Source organism: Asterias amurensis, chromosome 7, assembly GCF_032118995.1.
Source record: "Asterias amurensis chromosome 7, ASM3211899v1".
Taxonomy (NCBI): domain Eukaryota; kingdom Metazoa; phylum Echinodermata; class Asteroidea; order Forcipulatida; family Asteriidae; genus Asterias; species Asterias amurensis.
Window position 1 is genome coordinate 16,731,064 of NC_092654.1, and position 26,101 is coordinate 16,757,164.

The window sequence follows — 26,101 nt, forward strand, 5'->3', positions numbered from 1 at the left end:
CATAAAAATGTGAAAAACAATTTCAAAAGTTTAGCACAAAAACTTGCTAAACACAGGATAGTATTTTTAGCAAAATCAAGTTACCGGCCCTAATTAAATTAAGTTTGCATTGTTGGGCTGGTGTCCAACTCAAGTTTTGCTTAGAAAAGAAACATGTCGAGGTCAGGTGGTCAGTTGATGTGAATGAGTGTTGTCAAGTTGGATTTGTATTTTGTGTCAGTATTGAACATTGCTTTCTACAAAATTGTCTCAAATGAAATTTTAAATCTTCAACATGTCCACATTTAATTAACCTTGCATGATGTAGCTATTTTTATGCTGTGTTATCAGCGTTAATTTTGCTGTTTCAAATTACTGTTTTTCTAAAAAATTGTTTCAGGTCAGATAGTATCACTAAGACCAAGTGCCCAATACTGCATGTATATTGCTCTCAAACAAGAAAAAATACTATTTAATATATAGTATTTGTATGGTAAAGGTTTGCGGTAACACCATGTAATGATAATCTCTAAATGAATTGGGGTGGTTCTGAAGAGAACTGTTGGTTTTAACTCCCATGTCTAACTCCCATTCAAAACCACCCCAACTCATTTAGTCCGTAGAAGATATCATTACATGATGTTACTGCAAACCTTTACTATATCCTATTTCCACCATGCAAAGCTTTAAATCCTACTTACTCGGTAATTATTGTAAATTAAAGTTTTGAATTTTTGTTTTTCATTGCAGAGGAAGACTCCACTGAAGTCGACACCGAAGTTGAGGTGTTAACCACTCGCAAGACAGTCACCATGACCACAGAGTTCATCCAAGATGAGGAGGTTCTTCCTGTAGAGTTTGAAATCATGCCGCAGGAGGAAACCCCAGTGGAAGAGAAGCCAGTCCAACCCACCGTCTCCGAGGAGGTGAAAGAGGCTCCTAAGATTGAGGAGCTACCCAAGGAGGATGTGGAGGTTCCAGAGAAACCTGAGACAGTTACAGTTGTGCCCGTGGTTGAAGAAGCCCCAGAAGTGGTAGGTGTACTAGTACTGGTGCTAAGTCACCGGAGTGTGGGTTCGAATCCCGGTCGGGACACTTGTGTCCTTGAGCAAGATACTTTACTATAATTGCTTCTCTTCACCCAGGGTATAAATGGGTACCTGCGAGGGTAGAGGTTGATATTGTGAATGAAAAAGCTTTCGGAGCGCCACGGCAGCTCGGGGCTGTATACTCCTTAATGGGAGCTGAGAAAGATTAAAGGGATGTTTATTGGCCCAATGACCAGGGGACTAATGTAAAGCGCATTGATACGGTTTATTGTGAAATGCGCTATATAAGAATTTGTTATTATTATTTGTTATTATTACTATATTGGTACACTTGTAACGTTTTATTACTGACAACAAGGCGGGACTGATTCTTACAAGGGTACTGGGGAGTACTTCACAGGAGGTTTGAAGAAACATCTGTTTTTTTGAGAAGCACAAACATCATTGCCCACTCTTTTTAATAAATAGAAAATAAATGTTTTAATTACATCACTTACTGTTAGCAAACTTGACAGAAGCGCTTCTGAAAAAAATTCCCTCTGCAAATCTGCCCTTTTAAGAACATTATATTAGGGAGACTGCCAACCAAGGGCTAGATAGCTCAGTTGGCACGGCGCCGGTAACTAATCCAGCGGTCGCTGGTTCAAATTCTGCTCTAGTTAGTTATTTCCTTTTTTTTTCAACCCAAAATCATTATGACGGTATTATCAAACTTTGTTTTTACATTGTTTATTTGTTAATTAGTGTATGTATAAACTTGGACAGAATCCGCAGCAAATCATTATCTGGAGTTTTCTTAAAAACATTTCCATATGGTTTATACGTTGAGTTAAAAAACAAAAACATTTTACAAGTGTATGTGTAGGTAGGAATGAATCTACTCCATAGAAACAACGAAATGCTTTTTATCTTCAATTATTATGATTTTTTTTCTGCAGACTGAAGAAGCTGTTCCCGTTCCAGAGGAAGAGAAACCTGAAGTGGTTGAAGTGACTGAAACTACTGAAACAGTTGTCGTCACAAAGAAGGTGAATATTCATCGCTATAATGTAGTCATGGTATCAATTATAACATGAGATATACTGTACAGTACTCCATGAGGGGTCTGTGGTACAAAGCCTCTGTTTAGCGCTAGTAAATGCTCAATTTAAATACTTCTTAAAAGGTGTATGTAACTTTTGTAGGACAAAAAACACAATGTCCACAGATTTACACTTAACTTACACAGTTTGAAGATAATGATAGTAGAAAGCTTCCCTGAAAATATTACATGCTGAGGTGCTGTAGTTTTTGGGAAATGAGTAAAACAATGTCATGAAAATAATTTTCGTCTCATGAAGCGAAAATTATTTTAAGCATTTACATGTACAAACGTATTTTCATGACATTGTTTTACTCATTTCTCAAAAACTACAGCACCTCAGTAAGTAATATTTGAAGGGAAGCTTTCCACTATCATTATCTTCAAACCCTGTACGTTTAATGTAAATCTATGGACATTTTGAAAAAGTACACAAATCCTTTAATAAATCCAGTCTTGATTTGGCCCTTGATTAATAATTTTTCTTATAAACCTCCAGATCAGCAAAGACTAGTTTCCTTGCGCCAAGTAGTTCAATGTAAATTTTACATGTAATTGTGCAAAAGCTTGGCAACCAATCCATTATTCGGAAGAATTGACATAGAATTTACAACTAGAAACTTAGCACGGATTTGTATAAGACAACATTCGAACTGAGCTCACCAAATGGATATTTGAATCATTTTGAATTCTCTTCAATTCTGATCGTCAAATTTGTAGCAGAATCTTATTTGTTTTACTTAAATCTACTTTGCTATTTTTGCACACCTGATATTTTATCCTAGCAATCGGTTTTATTTACAGTGACTTTTTATCTCCCAAACTAATTGATAAGCACAAATCCAAAAGTGTATATCTTTAAACCAATAATGTTTGGGGGTTTTTCTTAATAGGAAAAATTCTAAATAAATGTTCTGCGAATGTTTATGTTTATAAATGATTCTTTATAATAGCAGGGTTTTTTTTCTTTCCACAAAATGCGTTTGTATATTTCAAAAAATATTCCTGTTTGTGTTGCAGACTACTGAAACAATTGAAGTGGAAGTAACAAGACCAACTGGTAAGAGAAAAGCAAAGAAGCTAGGCTGTGTCTGAATTGGTGGCTACAGAGCTACGTCTATGTCTTGATTACTGACTGCATCATCATGCGTTGACATCTCCTTAGCAATACCCCTAGCAACCTTCATAGCCTTAGCCGTAGCCACTTATTCAGGCTTTGCCTTATTCTTATACTCGTGTTGTTTTAAATAAACATATTTTTCTCAAGTCCAGAGAGCATATATTTAAAATAAAGTTGATACCATTCAAAGGTGCTACATGTTTACGTGTACTACATGTAGGTCCATTCCAAACATAACTCTGCGTGCTTCAGGACACCCTTGGTGTTATAAAGAGTTTATCAGAACTGCTTGTTATTAGTTAAATATTGCCTAGCTCGTTGCTTTATGTTTTTCAAGTAGATTACAATATTTCCGGTGAGAGTAACATTCAAATTGCAGACTTACCAGGTTTTGCTTGATTTTCATCTACCATTGGCTTGAGATTGCAAGCCCAACTCAATTACGGACTTTAATAGTACAACAGCAAATTTCGCAAAAATTTCAGAAACCACAGAGAACATTTTCGTCGCTATGGGCAACTACCTTGCTGAGTCGGAAGAGGTTATGTCCCTCCGTGAGGGAGACAAACTGACCGTTCTTGATGAGGGTACTGGGGATTGGTGCCTGGCTCGGAGTGAGATGACACAAGAGGAGGGCTGGGTACCGAGAGCTTACCTGGCGACCGAGGAACAGTATGATGAACGCCTTGAGGAACAGTTACAGGAGAATATCAGCATGTTGCCCACTACAGGTTTGTGCAGTCTTGTGTGAATTTGTCTGCTTTTGTTCAGCTGTAACGCCAAATCCTTTATTATCGTAAAGGCACTGGACACCTTTGGTAATTGTCATCGACCAGTCTTCTCACTTGGTGTATCCCAACATATTCATAAAATTAAAAAAAGTCTGTGAAAATTTGGACTCAATTGGTCATTGAAGTTGCAAGAGAATAATGAAAGAAAAAAAACACTATTGTTGCACAATAATTTGTGTGCTTTCAGATGCCTAACAAGGCTTCAGGCCTGAAATATTCGAGTGAGAAATTACTAAAATTACTTTAGAGCGAGCCTTATCTCACAATGTTTTATACTATCAACAGCTCTCCTCTGCTCGTTACCAAACGGATTTGTTATACTAACAATTATTTTGAGTAATTACCAATAGTGTCCAGTGCCTTAAAACTGAGTCCTACATGTACGGATCCAAATACTTTTAAGTAATGCTTATTTAGTCTTTGTAATTGTTTTTGGCTGTCCAAAACTGAACCCAACAATTTCAAGCAAAAGTGGTGAGATCGATTTGGGTGGGGAATGGAAATGCACCAAGGAATGTTTGCGAAAGTGTACACACTATTTAAAGACGGATAGAGGACAAGTTAATCAGAGTAATAGGAGAAGTTGTGATACTTGTTTGATCACTTTATATCTTTTCTCAAGCACTTAAAAACGGGTACAAGTCTGTTGTATATTAAATTTATTTCTCTTTTTTTGTTTAGATTTGTGTCTTGAAATTAAATATATTTATGTTTGTTTCTTCCTATTTGTCCTTCGTCTGGTTTTCCTTTCTTGCTTTGGGCATTTCGCTGATTGCACCATTTCATGTTTTCTATCCATTTTGTGTTTTTTCTGTCTCATAAATTGGTGTTTTGCTCTATTTTCTTGTTTGATTTCATGTGGTTTTTTTTTTACGTGGAACCGATATATTCTCTTTTTGTTTTCTGAACAAATCATCTCATCTGCTCTTATGTTGTTATGTCCTCCTAAAAAATCTGCTTATTTTTTCCTCCTTTCAATTTTTGAATATCACTTATTACGAATTGTGTTGTGCGATCGCACTGTGGTAAACGGTTGGTTGTGGCCTTCTACAAACTCTCTCTTCATGCTACATGCAAAATGCATTTCAACATACTAAAACCTGAAAACACTGCCACTCCCCTCCATTTCATGACTTGGTTATTTTTTCTCTCCTCACAAAAAAACGCCCCAAATCGCCCAAATCTTGCTTTGCGCTGCCGCTCTTTCAACACCTTAGCCACTTTTTCTGGCACAGAGGAAATGCTGGATGGTGAAGCCGAGGCACCTGTCTTCATCGAGCCTCTAGACACAAGCAAGTGCAAAGACGGTCAACCAGTGACCCTGAGATGCCAAGTAGAGGGTAACCCCATGCCGACCATCGCCTGGTATCGACAGAGCACCCAGATTCCTCTCTCGGAGGACTTTGAGATGGAGTACGACGGCAGCATAGCAACATTGATGATCCGGGAAGTCTTCCCTGAAGATTCCGGGAAGTATACTTGCGTTGCTAAGAACATTGCCGGGATGGCTTCAACCAGTGCAGAACTACTTGTTGAAGGTACCCTAAACCCTTTTTTGTCTGGTTTATCAAAAAACAAATTCTGTATTTTGCTAAAGATGAGTGTCAAATAATAATAATAATAGTAATAATGTTGAATATTTCTAGTGCACCATGTCTGTCAATGATGACCTTCCTGATGCAAAAAAACAAGAACTCTGCTAATACACAATACAACAAAAAGTTTGTGGTTTCCGCCGAAATAGATATGTTTTGAGATGTGTTTTGATTTGGAAAAGAAATTGGATTAATTTTCTTTGACAACATAATTTGGTTTTCTTCACTCAACAGTCAATTGGTTTATAAACAATTTTCTGTATCTTGCTAAAGGATGAATTGTCCAATGGAAAGAATTGGTATTGAATTTTTTTGACAACATTCTTTTTTTTCTTTTTTTTAATATTTTATTAACAATTTTCTGTATCTTGTTAAATAAGATTTGTCGAATGGCAAGAAAATATTTTGATTTTCCTTACCGACATACTTTTGTTTTTCTTCAATCAATAGTCAACTTGTCCGATGCTGAGAGCTTTGAAGGAAGCCACACACCAGTATCAAGGAAGAGTCTTTCAAGGTATGTGTTGTTTGGACTGTTTGGATCTTTGATGTTTCTTTAAATTTACTTGTTTTCTTGTAAGTTCTTTAGCATTTATCGACTCCCAGCATGACATGCTAAGGGCTGACAAAGAAAAACCATGTGCATCACATGTTATAGACAAGCAAATCCAATCTAATAATAATAATAATAATAATTTATCCTCTGATCACTTTTATCTCTATCATAAAGCCCTCTTTTCATTCTTCCAGTCTTGTAGGTAAGACACTGCTCTATAGTTGTAAAGGTCATGGGTTCAAATCCCACCCGAAGTTACGCATGTGTTTTTTTTTTTCCGACAAAGTACTCGGAAAAGTACTGAGTATACAGTACTAACACACATTGGTGTTTAAGGTTAAAACCAACATTTTTAATGTTTAACATCTATCAAACTCTTCCTCTTCTGCTACTTCAGGGAATCCACTGTCGATGAACCAGAGGGCATCAAGCCTGCCTTCATGTCCAAGGCCAAAGCCAGACGTGTCGACGAGGGTAACAACAAGGTGATCTTTGAGTTCCGTCTCATCGCCGCACCCCGCCCGACCATCTGCTGGTTCCACAACGACCAGCCTATCGAGGAGACATCTAGGAGAAGGATGAGCATGTACGCCGACGTTCATCTGTACATTCTCACGCTGGAGTTGAGTGACATCAATCCAGAAGATGATGGGGTCTACCGCATTGAAGCCAGAAACAAAGAGGGAGTCGCATCTGCAACTGTGGTCCTGGAAGTCAATCGTAAGTTGTCACCAGCCATAGAGTTTATGAGCATTTTACTCAAATTTGTCTGTGGTTTGATGTGGGGTTTAATTGGATTAGCTTCTTATTCAAATTGATTGAATATGAAGAGATTATTGTACTCTTTACTCATATTTGTTAGTAACCTATAGTTGATTTTCATATTATGAAAAAAAACAGCTTTACTCTTTGAAAATGTTTGAAGATGAATTTGTTTTTGTTTTCTACTTGATGTTTCAAATATTAACTTGAATTTTGCACACTGGATCTAGATCTGCACTTGCTATGGTATGAACTTAACTTTTACTGCAATGCCTACTGATTACAGCATGAATGACAGCATTCAGAAATTATGTACAGAGCATGTTTGTCATTCGCTCTTTGTATTCATAGAAACTGCATTCCGGAAGCTGTCCATTCAATACATTTTGTAGCTAGATTGTGAAACATGAACATGTACATCATTATCTATCCTTGTAGTTGTATAATATTTTTATACTTTGTTACATCATTGTTAATGTAATTCTATGCTGAAAAATCCCCCAAAATGTACAGAAATAAGCCAGCTCAAAGTTTCCAACTCCGTTACAAATCTATCAATCTGTTGTTTAATCATGCTGTTTCACTCCACCTCTCACGTACTACTATGATTTTGACCGAACAGTCTTCCCCATTCTTTGTGTGCCTTTTTGTAAACAACTGTGCTTTTGTTTACTCATGTATGTTATTACTTTCCGTTCATAGACAGCAACAGTAATTTTTTCCATGTGCATGTTGCATGTTCCATGTGCATGTTGTGCAATCAACCAATACATTTCAATACGTTTTTGGCATATGTAGTTAACAATATAATGTACATAATATAATGTATTGTAGCATAATGTATTGTAGCATAATAGGTCTAACAACATTTTGCACAGTGATGTAGAACCTTAATCATACAAAAACCATGTAAGTGATATCACCTGATCAAGTCGATGAGAAGTAGTAGTTTCATAAAATTCACCACATATCATATGCCACTTCTCACAAACTAACCCTCTAACCATGTTAGCATACACCTCTACCATACCATCTCCATTACTGCTTCATCTACTGCATGTTTAGGACTCTTAACCAAGCCAAGTCCGTTACCAGCCATGCATGTCCAGGAATGTTCAACATCGTCTGAGATAGCCCTCTGCTCTTCGTCTTTGCATGATTCTTCTAACATACTTGATAGCTCCAACCAAGAATGGGTTATGTCTGAAACTTGTGATGTCCAAAGCTCAGTGATCACAGGTGATTTTTTTTTTTGCGATGTAAAACGTTTCTTTATTTTGTTGAAAAATCTTTTATAAACAGAATCAATTGGTGTATTTCTTATTTCATTGTTTCTATGGCCCCTAAAAAAGTAACAGTCAATGTTATGCCTGATTCATACTTCCTGGGAATGGCGAATGCACTTCGAAATTATTACCTCACAAATTCGCAACAGCTGAACTACGATTAACTCCTGCGAAACATTTGCTGCGAAAACAGCCTTGATCAGGCTTTAGACAAAATGAAAGTATTTTGATTTCTGTTGCATGTAAATGTGCATCTGTAAAATAAAATGTATATATTTAAAAAAAAATGTGAAGTTGTTTTTATAACATGTGAATAGTTACTTAATATTTATTCATTCACAACTAAACCATTTTGTTGTAGTTGTCATGCATGATTAATAACAATAACTCATACATACCCTATAACAATAGTTTGTCCATTTAGGGGACTTTTTTTTCTGAACAAACTTTGCATTTTTTCTCATCAGGTGAAGAGCCAGAGCCTCCTCGATTTGAGGAGCCTCTCGTCTCCATAACGATTAAAGAAGGGGACGAAGCTAAGTTTGAGTGTCGCATCAGCGGCAATCCAAAACCAGAGGTCAATTGGTTCCGAGACAACGTCATGCTGAATAAGACCGACGTGTCTGAGATAGGTCATGACAAAACCGACAAATACTGGGTCACAATGAAGGAGACGGTTGTCGGCGACTCGGGAACCTTTACCTGTTTGGCTGAGAACATTGCCGGGCGGACTATTAGTGGAGCGGAACTCATTGTACAGACAGGTATGTTGAAAAGTTTTTGGGGAGGGGTTTACCTGCCTTCCATCCCATCTGTTTTCCGATTTTTGGGAGCCTTGGAAAAATCTTAAAAACTGTGATTGAATAGCCTGAATTGTGTATTATAGTCTTAACCTTGTACTTGAATATTCCTGTGTTCTTCCAAGAACAAATTGTCATGCCTGTTACAAGCACTCTTGGAATTGAGGTGAAAATGGCACAAAGTTGTTTTATTACTACAGAATGATAACAATTATTTGATTTTTCTTTTTAACAAACAGAAACAGAAACTACTACTGTCGTGACAACAGAGGAGACCATCACCGAGGTCACTGAGGTCGTCAAACAGGTTGAAGAGCATGTCGAAGAAGAGTTGCCAGCAGAGGTGGAAGGTCAACCCCCTAAGTTCCTGAAGCAGCCTGAAGATGTTGAGGCTCAGCCTGGTCAACGGGCCGTACTTACTGTCCTGGTCTCAGGATCACCATTACCAGAAGTCACGTGGTACCGAGATGGCAAGGTAAGTTAGTTTCTTCTTCTTTTTTTAACTTAGTGTTAGATATAAGGCATTATGTTCTTCCTACTTTTGTCTAATTACCAATTTTGTTTGCCCTTTGCAAAATCAGAAAAAATTCTGATTAATTAGACTGAAAAGTCTTCATAAGCTTTCACCATGTGTACACACCTGGCTAGGTCTGCCCTTGTATTTGATAAAAAATTCCTACTTTTTTTCAAGGAACAAATATCATCATGCCTAGCGAATACTGGCGTGAACTTGCACAATCCTAACTCCAAAGGCAACTTTACTTCTGTAGGAACATTTCTATTTGACTGTGGTGTGTTTGGTACTGCTGAGAAGTGCTGACACAGTTCAAATTAGGCAGAACCATGTGCTAACTTTATCCATCTGTTTATGGTCTCAAATTCGGTGAACAAAATTTAAAACAGAAAATTTTTTTAACAGAAAATTTTGTTCAGCAGAAAATGTGTACTAGCTTAAATAGCATGTATATTTCTCGTTCCCTGCAAGTTTTTTTGTAAAAGTAGTTGTTGTTGTACGGTACGTAGCTTTAATTTATAAATGTAATTGGTCCTGGGTCAAAAGCAGGTTGAACTGACGGGGCCTAATTTCGTAAAGCTGTTTAGCTGATAATTATGCTTAACAAATTCCTTTGCTAGGCAAGAAATGAGGGGGGTACCAGTCACAGCAATGTTCAATGGCCGGTAACCTATTATTGCTAAGCAAGACTTTCTTTGCTCAGCAGGTTTATGTACTTACAGGCTTAATGGAATTGGGCCCAGCTAGCTTCTCTTTAGATGAAGCATTCATCACTTATCTTTTTTGTCCTTTTTCATGAAGGTGATAGAGCCCAGCAGGCATCACAACATGATCGCTGATAATGAAGGCAACGCTTCCTTTGTAATCGCTGAGGCAAAACCAGAAGATGATGCCGAGTATCTGTGCAAGGCTCAGAACAAGTTTGGCATGGCAACATGTCGTGCAGACATCATTGTTGAGGACGGTAAGAAGCTAAACAAAAAATTTGAAAAAGTTTTCTTTATTTTTGAAGGCATTTACACATTTTTGATTTGCATGTATTATCACATCCAATTTACAATGAGTGATGCCCTGTCTATGATGATTGTTTCCATAACCTACCGTTTTTTTGTTCTTCTTTTTAGAATTTAGCGTCAAGAAAGACACACCAAAGGTTGTTGTTCAGCCAGATCATCTAGACCAACCAAGCCGAGACACAGAGCAGATCAGCACGAGTGAAGCTCCCTCTATATCTGAGGAGGAGTTTGATCTTGACGACCAGAGTTTTAGTGCAGTCATGATGCGGTCTCCCCTCCACAGTGTAGGGTTAAGCCTGCAAGAGGTCATGCCAGAGTTTGAGGAGTTCTCAACTGAGTCAGAGATTGAGATCAGGGTTTCAACGGAGGACATCTCCAAGGAGAAACCAGAGGAGGAAGTATCTGAGGAGATGTCGATGGAGATCATAGACGGAGTTGAAGTGATGATCCCACTCAAGAAGAAGAAGCCGGAAAAGAAACCATCAATGACCGAAGAGGAAGCAGCATTTGAACTGAAACCTCAACGAGAGTCCCAAGATGTGGCTGCTGGATTTAGGATACCAAGACCTGGAGAGGACAAAGAAGCTAAGGTGACCCTAGAGACACCATCTGAGAAACCAGAGAAAGAGGTCCCAACTGAGGTAGCCCCTAAGGAGTTCAAGGAGATGCAGTTCAAGATACCTGTACCTGAAGACAAGACTGCACCCGTTACAGATGAAGTAGTTCTTGCTGTAACAGTTGCTCCTGAAGAAGAACAACCTACAGAAGCTGCTCCTGATAAGCCTGTAGAGAAGCCAACCTTCATCAAGCCTCTTAAGCCACAAGAGATTGTCGCTCACTCAGAGTCCATGCTCACCTGCCAGGTGATTGGAAACCCGATGCCAACTGTCTCCTGGTTCCTGGACGAGGCAGAGATCAGGCCAGATGATGAGCGATACAGGATGGAGCAGCAGCCAAACGGAGTTTGCACTCTGACGATTCGAGATGTCCTCGCTGAAGATGAAGGGGATTACACAGTAAAGGCAATCAACACAGTCGGGAGCGATACAACAGAGGCTGAGATGGTTGTTGCACAAGAAAGTATGTATTTTGTTTCTGTTTTTATATTAAAAGTATATATTCCCATCAATTAAATAAACTTTCATCTTGCTCAAGTGTATCTGCCTATGTAACAAATTCACTGCTTCAATAACTTCACAAATAACTTGCTTTCATTATATTCAGACAATCTATAATTTGGGTATAACCACTTGTTAACCAGCTGGTTTAACATCTTGCGTTTTTATCTTAGTCAGGACAGTGCTAAAGTTTTATAAAAATTGCCTCTGTCCTGTCTCTGGATGAAGTGAAGGTTACTTTAACTTGAAATGGTATAAGGGATCTTATCTCTGCTTCCTCCACCCCCAAAGTAATCTTCAAATTGGTGGTAGGCAAGCTTTTATATATGTATATATATAAATCCACGGCACTAACAAAATGGCAGAGGTTTAAAAGCACTACTGGTAATGCACAAAAAACTGACTCATTACTAACATTAACCCACTACTTTGCCCTTCGTCAGAAAAACCTACAGAAAAATCCCCAGTTGAGGAGGAAGTTACTGAGGCCCCTAAATTTGTCGAGGATATGGTGGACATGGAGATTATCACTGGGCATCCTGCCCAGTTTGATGTCCAGGTGAGTGGGATCCCAATGCCCACTCTAAGCTGGTATCGCGATCGAAAGGAGATTCTACCCAACGAGCATTTCGCGATCGAGTTCACCGAAGAGGACGGGTTCGGTTCCCTCATCATCAAGGAGGTCCTCAGCGATGATGATGCTGAATACACCTGCAAGGCCACTAATAAGGCTGGCCAGGCAATCTCCAAGGCGGACCTCTTCTTACAACCAGCTCACAAGAAGGAGCCGGACGAACATCCACCCCTGTTCATAACTACTCTTCAGAAGACAACATGCATTGAAGGCGACAGCGTAAACTTTGTCTGTAAGGTCTTTGGGACTCCAGAGCCCGACGTAACATGGTACAGAAACAGCGTTGAGATTAAGCTAGGCCCTAAGGTCTCAATGGATTACGATGAGTCTGGCATGTGCACCCTTCTCATCAGGACAGTAAGCATGGAGGATGTTGCCACATATTCCTGCAAGGCGACCAATGTAGCTGGAGAGGCATCCACAAAAGGAGAACTCATCGTTGAAGGTAAATCCGCAATGGTCATCCTTAGGAACCAACTTAACGCACTGTGTTTTTCTGTTGCCTTCTCTGGTGATGAGGACTAATTAAAGCTAACAGCATGCATTTTTGTTTCTGTTCTTTTCTTTGTGGTTTTGGTGTGATGGTGTTAGGTTTCTTAATCTAATTTGCTGTTATTTTAAGCTACTTTCTGTCGTCTGTCATAACAAAATGATTGTGTGTACTATAAAATTAACACAGAGATAAATGTCATTGAGGGATGTTTACATTTACGTGTAAGTATAACAAAAAGTTGTGAAAGAGTTTGTTCATGGATATATTTGCATGTTTCAAATTGAAAGCATGACTTGGGTTAACCTGTTGGTTTTGGGAATGGTAAATTTCAGCTGTATTAATTAACATTGGTTAATTTTTTGTTTCCTTCAAAAATATTTATGTTAAAGTATTGTCATAACATTAAGAAGGTTTTATGCACAGTAACAACCTCTGTCTCACCAACATGTGTGTAAACTTATTGTTTTTTCACTTGAAGTTGTTTTTTCTAACGCATTTTACAGGCCTGGAATGTCATCTTGGAGAGGGCAAGGGCATTTTCATTTTAGAAAGCGCATTTTCATTGAAAGTCTATGGGAAACTTTTGAAGGGGGTCACCAAGGCCAAGACCAGGGGCAACAAAGGCTGTGGACCTATTGTAATTCCAGGCCTGATTTTTTTTATTCCATTTTTCTTGTAAACAAAATCAGGGTTCCAGTATTTTCTGACCAAGTTACACTCAGTATTTTACTAGTATCAGATGTGTACAATACATTATTTATTTATTTGCAACAGTAATTGTATTTTATTGTTTTGTTTCCACAGCATTATGGTGAATGCACTTGTTTAGATAAATGAAATTAATATATATATATCATATGTGAATTGGTTATTTGTGTTGTTTACCCATGTTTTGTTACTTTACAGGGTTTTTTCTGTTTCTCATTTTATCAGTCCATCCGTATCATTTCAAACACGCAAGAAATATCATCTCTAATAAATCAATAAAAAACACATGCTGCACCTCTACTCTAACTCTGATTGCCGCTTGTCATTGCTGCTTTTAGATCTTCAGAAAAAAAGCACCACTGTTTCCTTTCAACAATTATGCTTTATTAAAAAACATCAGAGAAAACAGCATTTTGCTAACAAGCTACCATTACAACAATTTGCCGGAATAATTTTGTACTAGTTTTTGCAATTTTATACTTGTTTTTAAATTTTGATTTCATAAAAGCAGAGTCTACAAATAAGCATTGATTTTTTTTTCTGTAACATGCATTGGTTTGAATCAAGTGACTCATAATCACAGCAAGATGTTTTGATTGATTTTTTTTGTGAGTGCAGCATCCAATGTCCCGAGACTCAATATTGATGTTCTTTTCTTCATTCCTCTTTACTCCCTATTCTCTTTGCCTGTTTCCTTTCCTTCATCCCCCTCGTTCCTTCCTTCATCTCCAGGTGATGTCGTGTATATTGAAAGAATTGACCCTGATAACAGTTACATGTTGGTGTTCTTGTGACGCTGTGTCAACCTTAATACCCCTCCTCATCACGCATGTCAGTTGCATGGTGTGGTCCCACGTAAAAGTGTTTCAGAATAGAGATATGTTAATACATGTAGTTTCTCCTTTCTTTTTTTCTTTTTAGTGTTCAGTAGTTCAGTTTTTAGGTAAGAAGTAATAAACTTCGTCTTAACCATGGGGACAAAAACAGTACTAAAATGTTCTATATAATAGGGATTTCATAAAATAGGAGTCTTTGTTGATGCAATTAGACATCATTAAACAAACAATTGTTTTCTGCTCTCAACTAAACACTCATTCAAATCGTTTTATAATGAAAGGGTTCTCGGTTTTATACAGCTAAGCAATTCACACAAAAATAATGTTTACAACTGATCAAATGTCACACTTAATTTGTTCAACAATTTGTACAACTGCCGTAAAATGCAGAATTTGAATCCCACCTGGGGCCCGTATGGGTTTGTATTCCTGTGGGATGAAAAAACCTCAAATCAGAGTGCCTTGTAAACATGTAACTACGTAAAGTTAAAAAAAATTAAAAATTAAATATTCCTAATTCCTAACTCAAGATTCAATTTCTTAGAGTACAATTTGTAAATACGATATTCAGATATTCAATCATCCAGATATTGTCTGTATAAGAATCATAATACAGTGCAACTACAAGTAATTCAAACACACATGGTTCATTTCACTTTTACTTTTTTTTTTTTTTAACCTATGTATTAGTAAACCCTTATTTGATTCGGTTTTTTTTTCCATTGTTTTTCTTTTTTAGATTTAGTGTTACATTATAAAACTATAATCATGAATTAGTCTGACACTTAATACTTTTTTTCAGGTTATTTAAAAAACTTTTTAGATGGCTCAGTGCCAAATTTTAGTAGATATTGTTAAAGTGAAAAAAACAGGAAAGGTCTGACCGGACTAACTGAAACAAATTTATATCAAATAAGTTTTTGATCAATTGAATTATGACAACCTCATTTTGCATGATTATAATCCAGGCTTTCTGGAACAGGGGGGGGGGGTGCTGCAGCTCCCCCTACTTGTTGGATGGAGGTGCTGAAAAACATCCAATTGCACCCCTATTTTTCAAACATTATAAATGCACATACTATCATGAGAATAATTTTTATCTAATAAGATCCAAAGTCGGAAAACGACTGGTACATTTTGAAGAGGTCTTAAACAGATCCTCAGCCCAGCTGCATTCAAACTAGATTGTGTTGTCTCAAAGTGTGTTTCAAAGATTTTAGATTTTTATGTACATAATTTTGTAGGTTTTCTTTGTATAGTTGAAAATAGTTATTCCGTATTTACCTCCATATTACCCACCGAAATATTACTCACAGTACAATTATAACTAGATTTAGTTTTGTTTTTTTGATAACTTTTGTCTTTAATGGGATGTTTTTGGAGCAGCTTAATTGATATTTATTTCAGATTAGGGTAGTGAACAATTTGTCAAGAAATATACTTGATGGTATGCGGGTTATTATTGATATGAAAATATAGCAATATGAATATATCTAGCATGTTCTGCTATGTAAATTTGAAACCGTAATTTTTTTAATTTTTTGATATCTTCTGATTGTATTTTTTATGTATTAAAATTGTATGATATCGCATGTTCCATATAATATCATTTTGATAAGTTTAAATGCATTATTTTTTACCAATATTGAAATATTTCCAATAAAAGCATCACCTTGTGTTGATGAAACACATGTAGAAATATATTAATTGCATGATACCTTGACTCGGCTTTGGACCTTGAAGTGTTGTATGTCAGTGAACCAGACTAATGAAGTTAAGATACAATTTGGTTGTATGTTGGTGACATCAAAAACTCAGATTTTGGACAAATGGAAGTTTTTTTCTAAGAAGTCCGTTTTAATGTCACATGTCACACTTAGCATTTTGAATTAGCCATTTGTGAGTTAGATTTTATAACGTCTGGTGCAATGACTTGCTTAGTCACAATGTACCGCTTACATTTGAATTGCTCAAACTAGAGACATTTGCTATGTCAAATGGTTGGAGGCAAGCCTTTGCATAGCAACCTCCAGATGAGCAAACCCTGGTACCATCGTGCCATACACATTAATTCAGAATTGTGTATGGGTGTTCACAGTCTCGTACGTAACTACACAAAAGCTTGCCCCAAATCATTTGACATAGCAACTGTCTCGATAGTCTGAGGAATTAAAGTTTAAGAGGTCAATTGTAATCAAGCACGTCATTGTACCAGACAGTATTAAAATCTGGAAAATGGCTTCTTGTTTTACTGTATTTATCAATGAACATTTGATGTTGTATGTACATGTAAAATCGTTGCATGTGGACTGTAAATGATTTTTTAAAAAAGCATGGCAAGACCAAGAACAATGTCATGTGGAAGATGTCAGCTTGTTTGTGAGTATCTTATTGGCATGTTATTGATTCATGTTAATTATAATGAGCACAATTAACACATATTACCATTTTAGACTGAATGCTTTTTGTAGTTGACACACTTTTAGTATAGCATGTGCACGATTCTCATATTTTAATACTTTTGTTTTATTTTATTTTATTTACAATATATACTTGCATTTTTTTTTTCTGACCTTAAGTGCGTGCAATAACCATAACACTTGACAAGAAGGGTTTGCATGAGGAAATGTTTTGTGTTTCTGACAAAGTTATTGGAATTTGTGACTCGGTAGAATCCTTGCTTTCTTCGGGTATTTTGTTTTCGCAAGTCCATTGTTCCAGATGTTTGTAAATACCATCATGCAAAATAGTTTATGGTGTTTTCTATCAATTGTCGGATAATTCTTAAACCAATTTGTTTAACACAATTGGAGAGAATTAAATAATCTTCAACACAACCTAATATGAAACCCCCAAAAAGTTATTGCTTAATAATGTCAGAAACACTTTGAACATTTGCATGTATTGGTGTTGCTTGAAAATACTTGTTTTTGTTTTGAAGACTTATCTATAAATTGCATTAGGTTCGTTTCTTTAGAAGAAAATGTAAATAATTCTATCTCTGGTGATGTGCACCAATTTTGCTATATGTTTTTCAAGTTGCAATCAGTACATCATTCAAAATTGTTTTTTATTCAAATTTATCAACTGGTTGTTCAGGATATGTGGTATTTTGCTACTGTTTCACATTAGAAGATAACGTTCATCTTCGAGCACTTAGTTGTAGTAATATATTTCTCCATGTAGAAACATTGACATCTCTAGATGAATCAAATCCTCCTCGAATCATTTGATTGTTTTTTTTTTAACATTACAAATTTCAAAATTCTCAAAGACAAGTACATGTAGCCCATTTTTTGATCAAAAATTATTTCAACTTTGAAATATTCTTTACACATTGAAGTGTCACAAACCAAAAAGGAAAAAAATGTTTGTAGATGTAACGATTGCATCAGGGACCAAGAACAGTATGTGGTTTTTCCCAAAAAAACTCAGAAAGTTTTATTAAACGGTGCTTATCACTCATTTGTATATGCAGGAAAATACACATATATCAAGTGAACACAGAATTTCTGGTTCTAATATAAGTCATAATTTATTGAAAATTACTGCTCTTTTAACACTTTGTTTGGCTTTTATTTGCAAACCAAGAATACTAACCATTTAGCACACACATTCTAGCTAACATATTTCCTAACCCATTGTCTATGTTTTCTGTTTGGTGTTGTTCAATGTTTTCCTCTTCACTTAGGCCCATGACTTTGCTTTGTCTTTTTATTTATGTATTAATTTGAGTTTTGGTTTTAAAGAAATGTTGCTAGTATATTGATTGCTGTAATTTTTTTAATACTACATAACACATAAAATAAATAAAAATCAGAATATACATGTATCTTTTTTATCATTTTCATAACAAAAACCACAGTTAGTAATAATCAATCAATGTAATTCTTTTTTTTGTTGCTATAAAAACATTGTTAAAGTAGAGTAATCAAAAATATCCATTTTTATCTTCAAGCAGGCTTGAATATTCGATTCATTCGATTGGTCAATCCATAGCAATGAGGAGTGTGATATATAAACTTATATAGCACTGCCGATCATCAGACCCTGCATATTGTGTGTTCTAACTCAGCACATTGCGCTTAAGCTATACGCAAAACGTACAGCTTATCAGAATTTAATGTAAATTCGAAAATAGGGTGTTTGCGTCCAATGCTGATCATCACATCCATCTTTACTGCACCTCAAGTTTGCTTGAAGATAAGTTCGTTACCACATGTGCGCTCATGCAATATGGAAAAATATAGTGCGTTTCCATCCCGTATCCAACTCTGCCTTCGGCCTCATTGGATATTGGATGCAGAAGCGTGTGATAACTTATAATAGTTAATCTCACCCAACTGTTTTTCTGTTCCCAACCTTAGTTGCTGCCAGCATCCTGGAAGGACCCGAGAGTTTGACCGTGAGACGTGGTGCCCCAGCAACACTGACCTGTAAGATTGGTGGGCTTCCAAAACCAAAGATCCGCTGGACCCACAATGGCAAGGTCGTAAAGCACACCAAGAGAGTGTACACTGAGAGGACTGAGTCTAGGACGACACTGGTTATCAAGGAGACGGAGGTAGAGGACCATGGAAAGTACAATGTTTCTGTGGAAAACTCAGCGGGCACGGATGAGAGATATGTCACACTGGCTGTCATTGGTGAGTTTGAATTTCGTCTGAATTGAATTACTGCACTCATTTTTAATTGAAGAGACATCTATTAACTGTGGAGATGAATAGTCGTTCATTATGAAATATTGCATTTTTGGACCCCCTTGTTACCTGAGTTATAAAGAGTATGTGCAAATGATAAAGATTATTTTGCTTCCTTTTTGTACCTCTACTTCGTTGGTTTTTGTTTACAAAAGTGTTTATAGTAACATTGACAAGAAACATTTGACCAAACGAGATTTGCAGGAAATACTTGGTTTTGTTCATTTGGATGACACAAATATGCACGCCAACTTGCTGACGTCATACCTGCCACTAATCGGTATTTTCCCATACTTAAACAAAACTCTTGAAAAGAAAAGAATGTGCCTCTTTATATTGTTCTTGTGTTCTCCCTAAGAAGTAGCATGAAACAGACAAAATGCAACCGTTGTGATCTTTTTTTTGTATCCTCCTAGATGTACCAGACTCCCCCAGTAAACCAGAAGTTGCAGACGTCTCCCACACCTCCATCACTCTGAGCTGGACCAAACCACTGTTTGACGGGGGTATCTTCATTACCAGCTACATGGTGGAGATGATGGACATTGCCAAGCAGACTTGGTTGACTGTTGCCACCGAGCTCCAGACACCGACCTACACTGCTGCTGATCTGACCCCGGGAACTGAGTATATGTTCCGAGTGATTGCCATTAACGATGAAGGCATGAGCAAACCTAGCCAGACATCAGTCTTCGTCACATTAGGGAAAGGTAGGTCAAATTGGCCCAATTTCATTACTCCGCTTACCACCGAATTCTGTGCTGACAATCACCATTCTCTGTTTGCACGGCAAGCGCCAAATTTCTAGAAGAATACCTAGTAACGTGGAGTACGCATGCGCACAAGCCAAAACTCCCTGCAAACCCCTGAAATACACTTGGTGGAAGCACACAATTCCCTGCTTCTGCAAGTACTGATTCTTTGCTTAAGGTAAGAAGAGCAATGAAATTGGGGTTGGTGCAATTCAAAAATTTGAAAGAGACGGTTGTGTTTTTCTCCTTTAAATGTATATATTTGTGAGACCATTAAACAAATTTCAGAAACGTCAATAGAATGTTCTTTGGTTCTTTTTTAAAGATTTTGAAGTTGTGACATTAAAGCCATCCTGATTGTGAATTTTGAAATAGTTAGTCTACCTACTATCAGCTCTTTAATTGATTTTCTTATAACATTTGACGCAGTATTTGTCTCAAGTTGTCTTCTATTTCTATGGCTATTTATTTCAGGCCATCTTCTATCGTCCATCGTCAGTCCAAAGTATTTGTATGTGTATGCAAGTGTTTTTTGTCTTTCACTATCGTAACTTTTGTACTGGTGACCACCCTGGGCCCAATTTAATGCTGTTTAAGCAGAAAATATTGCTTAAACAGTTTCTGCTAAGCAACAATAAGCAGGGTACCAGTCTCGGATACTACATGTGAAATGGTATTTTAGCTGGTAACTTTTTTTCTGGTAAGCATACTTTTGTTGTGCTGAGTTAGTTTTTTGTGCTTAAACAGCTCTATGGGCCTAATTTCATAGAGCTGCTTAAGCATAAAGAGAAGCTAAACACATCAAAATTATGCTTACCAGATAAAGGTTACCAGCCAAAGTACCATGTCACATGGAAACATGTTGTGACTGTATCCTGCTTATTTTTGCTTTAGCAGAAAGGTGTTAAGCATAATTGTCTGCTTAAGCAGCTCGTCGCAATTTGGCCCTGATCTGGTATCTTTTTATCGTCATACCTTTGACAATTTTTATTTAACTTTTTGTATTGTCAGATGAGAAGTACAAACCAAGACCAGTGGAGGAGAGTGTAGACCAGCCGTCCTTGAAGGCCCAGTTACTCACCCAGGAAGGTATGCTTACCATGGCCTCTTTCCTGGAATGGGATGTTGCTGCTTTCCTTGCATTCTTCGTTTCAATTTGTTACGTCTTCGTGTTTTTGATGCTTTAGACATCTGCATGGTTTTATTTTTTAAGAGAATTGGGTGTGCTCATTTCACAAACGGGAGTTTTTCATTTCTTAAAATTGCTCACAACTACCTGGATTATTATTGTATTACTGTCTTCATTCCAAACATATTTTTTAACTGGTTGTTGAGGTTCAATTGAATAACTCCTGCATAAATGAAATGAACACCACCCAAACAATCGGATTGCTAAGTTTTAAAAACTACTAACAAGATTATGTTTTATTAACATTGTTGAAGAATCAATCATATTTTTTTTTTTTTTACAAAAGCAAATAAACAAAAGTGAAGCTTGAAGAAATTGCATTGGAAAAAAATAAATACAACATCCAATCTCTAAAAAAAATATTTTTTAAATTGTAAAGTGTGGACCAAAGTGTATAATCATTCCAAAATAATAATTTGATCCACAAGAAAAATATTCTTAGAACCAATTGAATAACTTTTTTACTCTGACTTGTAATTATTTTAAAAGTTTACTTTTTTAACTTAAGAACTTTATATATTTTGTACTTGTAACCTGTCATACTTTCGTTTTCATTTTTCTTTTTTAAGTTCAAACAATTTGTTCATAAATAACCAAGTTATGAATAGTTAATAATAGCTCATTGTTATTTCAATGTTGTCATTTTAGCACATTTTTAACACACACCAACTTCACTTCATTATATTTTAAAAGAATAGTATTTTCAGTTTTTATATTAAATGAAATGGTCATTTTAACAAAGTATTTAAAGTTAATGCCTTCACTTTACTCAGTGCTCAGATTTAGTCGGAGGAAAAAAGGAATTTCTGTTTTATTTTCAATCCTTTCATTGACATTTTGATCAACATCTTAAAGTTTAAGTTTGCCTCATCATTTTATCCCAGTGCGTTAAGTATATTGTGTCTAATAAAATGTATAAGTAACACAAAATGCAATGTACAGTACATCACCAAAAGTATAGATTAATTAATAACAAAAATGGTACAATCATTTTAGGGAAAACTCAGGAATGGTTTATCTGCTTGAGCATGCAATTATGTTTTATTACTGACCATTTTTAGCATGAACAGAGTTGCACATTATTTTTTGTTTTGTTATGTTTGTAGTTTGTTTTAAAAGGATGCATACACTAATTGGTAATTTTCATTCAAAAGTGATAATAGAAATTTGACGAATAAGTCAGTACCTAGACTTTTGTTAATAAGATATTTACACATTACTTTAAATGCATAAAACGTACTTGCTTTCAAAATGCTTTTAGCTATTTCAAAATCTTGTCCAATAAATAGTTGACTATTAAGTCAATCCTTCTGCTGAAGGTTTTTGAAAAAGAAGTACAAAGAACGTAACAAAATTTGTTTTCCCCTTATTTCAAGCAATGTACTGAAAGCAAAGTAAAATAGAAAACTTTTGGTTACTGAAAATTTCTGTTAATTTATATTACCATCACATGTATGCTGCCTTTTAAATAAATAAAAACATGGTACACTTTTGGTTAACAAATGTTACAAGCATGATTAAATTTTTACTAACAGTGTACCAGGAATAATGTATTGTATAAAACGTGTAAATAATATGATTTGAAAACACGGGATAGAGGGCCAAATCCAAAGTATTTTTATTTCGTTTTTCAAAAATATGAGTTTCTCAATAGTAAAAATTCTGGGATTAGATTGGCAAAATATTGGAAATAGTTTTTGAGTGAAGTCTCTGTCAGTGTTGATTTGATTTCAGTTTATTGGGAATAAGTAAAGTTAAAAAAAATAATCTGCACCAAAACTACAAAGTATTAAATCCAGAACTCTAAGTAGGCCTTTTCCCAAAACTTGGCTTAGGCTTCAGTTCCATCATCAATTTTGGAGCAGTGTACAATTAAGCCGATCTTACTTCCTGCGAATGCGTATGCGATACACATTTTTAAGTCACAAATTTGCAATGAATAGTTTGCCATGTGAGAGTCAGAATTTGTATTGCATATGCATTCGCAGAAAGTAAGAATCAGGCTTTTGTATGGTATTTCCATAAGGATTGGCAAAAGCCTTAAGAGTGCTGGCATTCTTATGGACTTCACTATTCTTTTTGAACTTGCCACAATGTCATTAATTCTGTAGACATTGACTTTCTGGCACAGTGGGTCTTAAAAAGTCATGTATTGAATCTATGTCTTGCACTGCACTTGCATGTTTTTTTTTGTCCAAGTGTTATTAGTCTTTTTGAGATAGGGTGGACACAATAGGAGTGTTCTGTTGGGTTTGGGTATATACAGACATACAAAATGTACTTACCCAAACCTTATAGTGGCATAGTATTGTGTCCACCATATCTCAAAATGGCTTATACACTCGGGATCAATTGTAGTTTATCACGGTACGCATACCTTTTTGTTATAAATACTACTATTATGTACTTTGTACAGTTTGTAACGGTTTCTTATTAACCATGTTGTTTATATGAGTTATGGTTGCAATAATATGCATTTTAAAGCTGGATTTTGTTTGTCATTGGTTGTGTTTGTTTGTCCTGTTCATTTTATTTTTGAGACAATTTTAAATTGTTTGGTTTTTATAATGGATTGTGTTCAAGTTACAGTTGTCATAAACAATAATTTAGCTACTGATGGCTTAAAGGCAGTGGACACTATTGGTAATTGTTAAAGACTAGCCTTCACAGTTGGTGTATCTCAACATATGCATAAAATAATACACCAGTGAAAATTTGAGCTTAATCGGTCATCGAACTTGCGGGATAATAATGAAAGAAAAAAAATAGTCTTGTCGCACAAAGTTGTGTGCGTTTGGATGGTTGATTTCGAGACCTCAAGTTCTGAATCTGAGGTCTCGAAATCAAATTCGTGGAAAATTACTTCTTTCTCGTAAACTATGGCACTTCAGAGGGAGCCGTTTCTCACAATGTTTTATACCATCAACCTCTCCCCATTATACGTCTGCAAGAAAGGTTTTATGCCAATCATTTTTTTGAGTAATTACCAATAGTGTCCACTGCCTTTAACTGATATAAAATTCTCCTTTCTTTATGAGATGGCTTCCAATTGATGTGGAAAATTTTTCAAGAAATTATTAAGTTTAAACTTAGCTTCGGCACAATCTTTTTATACAAAACCACATGTTGTGGAACAGAACGATATGATCATCAAGAAGAATCACATATACCATAAGATTAATAAGAATCTCTGAACCTCATGAATGAGTGCATCCCATAACCACAGCTACCTGCTTGCTAGTAATTACTTTTGTTAGTCGGCAGTGCTGCATTAAAACCCCTGCAAATAATGTCCTCACTTACACCATTTTGGATGTCAAATTTCCATGATGTGATGTTAGTTTACTAGTGAGCTTTTGCTCAATGTATTTCCCACTTGCGTCTGTGGTTGAAACCTGTCAAATTACAGGGTATGCTACATTTACAGACTCCTCGTTTTTAATCATACTTGATGTTCAAAATGGTGGACAGGATCTGCAAAATGATTTAGAGAAATATCTGAATTCATAAGGCCATATACTTTCCACCACATCTTGGTCTAATGGGCAATAGCGTGTTGCTGGATAATGACGTTTACACCACACAGAGTTGTTAACCATCGGTTCTTTTCAGAACCAACAGATATTCACATGGTGTTATCACAAACTAGTTTTCCTTCACCATGCAAAGTTTCAAATCATACCACACATGTATAAATGATGCAGTTTGACTGCAGAAAACATTTTGAAGTCCATCAACCAATCTCGCTGTGTAGACTCATGTCTTCTACCAGGTAGATGATATTATCTGGCTGCAAGCCATTGATAATGGTTGCTATTAAAAAGTCAGCAAGGTTCGTTTAAAACCTTGAAAGCATATTTACTTGTTATACAAAGGGTTCTTTCACAACCACCATGAAACATTACAAATATTATGACATGGTGTTAGCACAAGCCTTAGTTTCAAAGTTGTTTTCCCACCATACAAAATTTCAAACCCTACCTCGGACCACATAACTTGCTATAACAATAGTACCTCAAACAATCCACGCGTACATTACGACAAAGTGAACCCCCCTGCAGATTGTCAGTAATGGGACTTAATTAGAGAAAGCAAATGCTTGCAGATAGCATGCATCAATTTTGTTTCACTGTGTACCTCAGTCAGGTTCAAAATTCTGTCTATGATTTATTCTACTCACCATGGCCCAATTTCATTAAGCTGTTTAGCAGAAAATTCTGCTAGGCAAAATTCTTTGCTAAGCAAGAATTGAGTGGGGTACCGATCACATCAATGGTAAATGTACGGTATTTTGGCTGGTAACCCATTTTTGCTAAGCAGGAGTTTTCTGTGCTTAGCAAGTTTTTGTGCTTACAGGGTTTATGAAATTGGGCCCATATGGTGATACAGGTAAGGAAAACAATTATGGGTACCATTAGTACTCATAAGTAGCAAGCAAAGTAGTAAGAATCATGACAGATCAATTTTGAGGCCAGATTGAAGGTACACACGTACATACCAGCTTGATGCATGAATGCAGGAATATTGCTGAAACATGACCATTGTTTTTATTTTTAGGACTTGCCCGTTCTTCATATTGAAATGCTTATGTTTGCTAATGATAAATACATATAACAAAAAAGCAGCAACAAGCGAGGCATGAGATTAAGTAATAATCCTCTTTCTTGCCCCACCCGACCGCATTCCTTAAGTGTGTCTCACATGGGTTCTATTCCCTCATTACCCAGCGAAGAAGATTGTTGAGACTCGGACACATCCCCTACCTCCCTGCCCCGCCCCAAGACGGTTCTTCCTCTTAAGGCATGGTACCTTTGAAGACAAGAAAGTAATAAGGGCAAAATATTACTATAACAAATGAAACTGTCCTGATTGCTATTTAGGAAAATAGTGACAGGAAAAAAAGCATCCAAAAAGGGAACAAAATTTAAAAACAAACTTTCAACTGTCTTCAAGGAACATGTTGCCTTGGTTCGGACGAGTTGGTCTATAAAAAGCGTTTGTAACCGTTTGTTATCAAGTGGATATGGTTAGAAAGATGTTTTAAAAGTAGAACACTATGATCCACACAAATTTGCCTCGAAATCGGGTGGTTTTCCTTATACTTTTAACATAAATGGCCGAC

General features: G+C 36.3%; 1 protein-coding gene across 24 annotated transcripts in view; it reads left to right on the top strand.

The window, feature by feature from the left end:
* LOC139940146 (titin-like) overlaps window positions 1–21,257 on the top strand; it is a 235,669-nt gene extending 214,412 nt beyond the window's left edge. For 17 of the 24 annotated variants that reach the window (XM_071936406.1, XM_071936426.1, XM_071936431.1 and 14 more), the window contains 16 exons: window positions 730–1,013; window positions 1,967–2,056; window positions 3,130–3,169; window positions 3,715–3,960; window positions 5,238–5,558; window positions 6,066–6,132; window positions 6,569–6,891; window positions 7,999–8,172; window positions 8,687–8,983; window positions 9,259–9,494; window positions 10,335–10,497; window positions 10,658–11,629; window positions 12,111–12,746; window positions 18,706–18,984; window positions 19,455–19,748; window positions 20,802–21,257. In XM_071936406.1, coding sequence (XP_071792507.1) covers window positions 730–1,013; window positions 1,967–2,056; window positions 3,130–3,169; window positions 3,715–3,960; window positions 5,238–5,558; window positions 6,066–6,132; window positions 6,569–6,891; window positions 7,999–8,172; window positions 8,687–8,983; window positions 9,259–9,494; window positions 10,335–10,497; window positions 10,658–11,629; window positions 12,111–12,746; window positions 18,706–18,984; window positions 19,455–19,748; window positions 20,802–20,977 — 4,598 coding nt within the window. In that variant the 3' untranslated portion in view covers window positions 20,978–21,257. Of the gene's footprint in view, window positions 1–729; window positions 1,014–1,966; window positions 2,057–3,129; window positions 3,170–3,714; window positions 3,961–5,237; window positions 5,559–6,065; window positions 6,133–6,568; window positions 6,892–7,998; window positions 8,173–8,686; window positions 8,984–9,258; window positions 9,495–10,334; window positions 10,498–10,657; window positions 11,630–12,110; window positions 12,747–14,234; window positions 16,042–18,705; window positions 18,985–19,454; window positions 19,749–20,801 lie in introns of those variants that run through there. The other 7 variants (XM_071936407.1, XM_071936421.1, XM_071936416.1 and 4 more) reach the window with 7 other exon arrangements.
* Window positions 21,258–26,101: the final 4,844 nt, after the last annotated feature.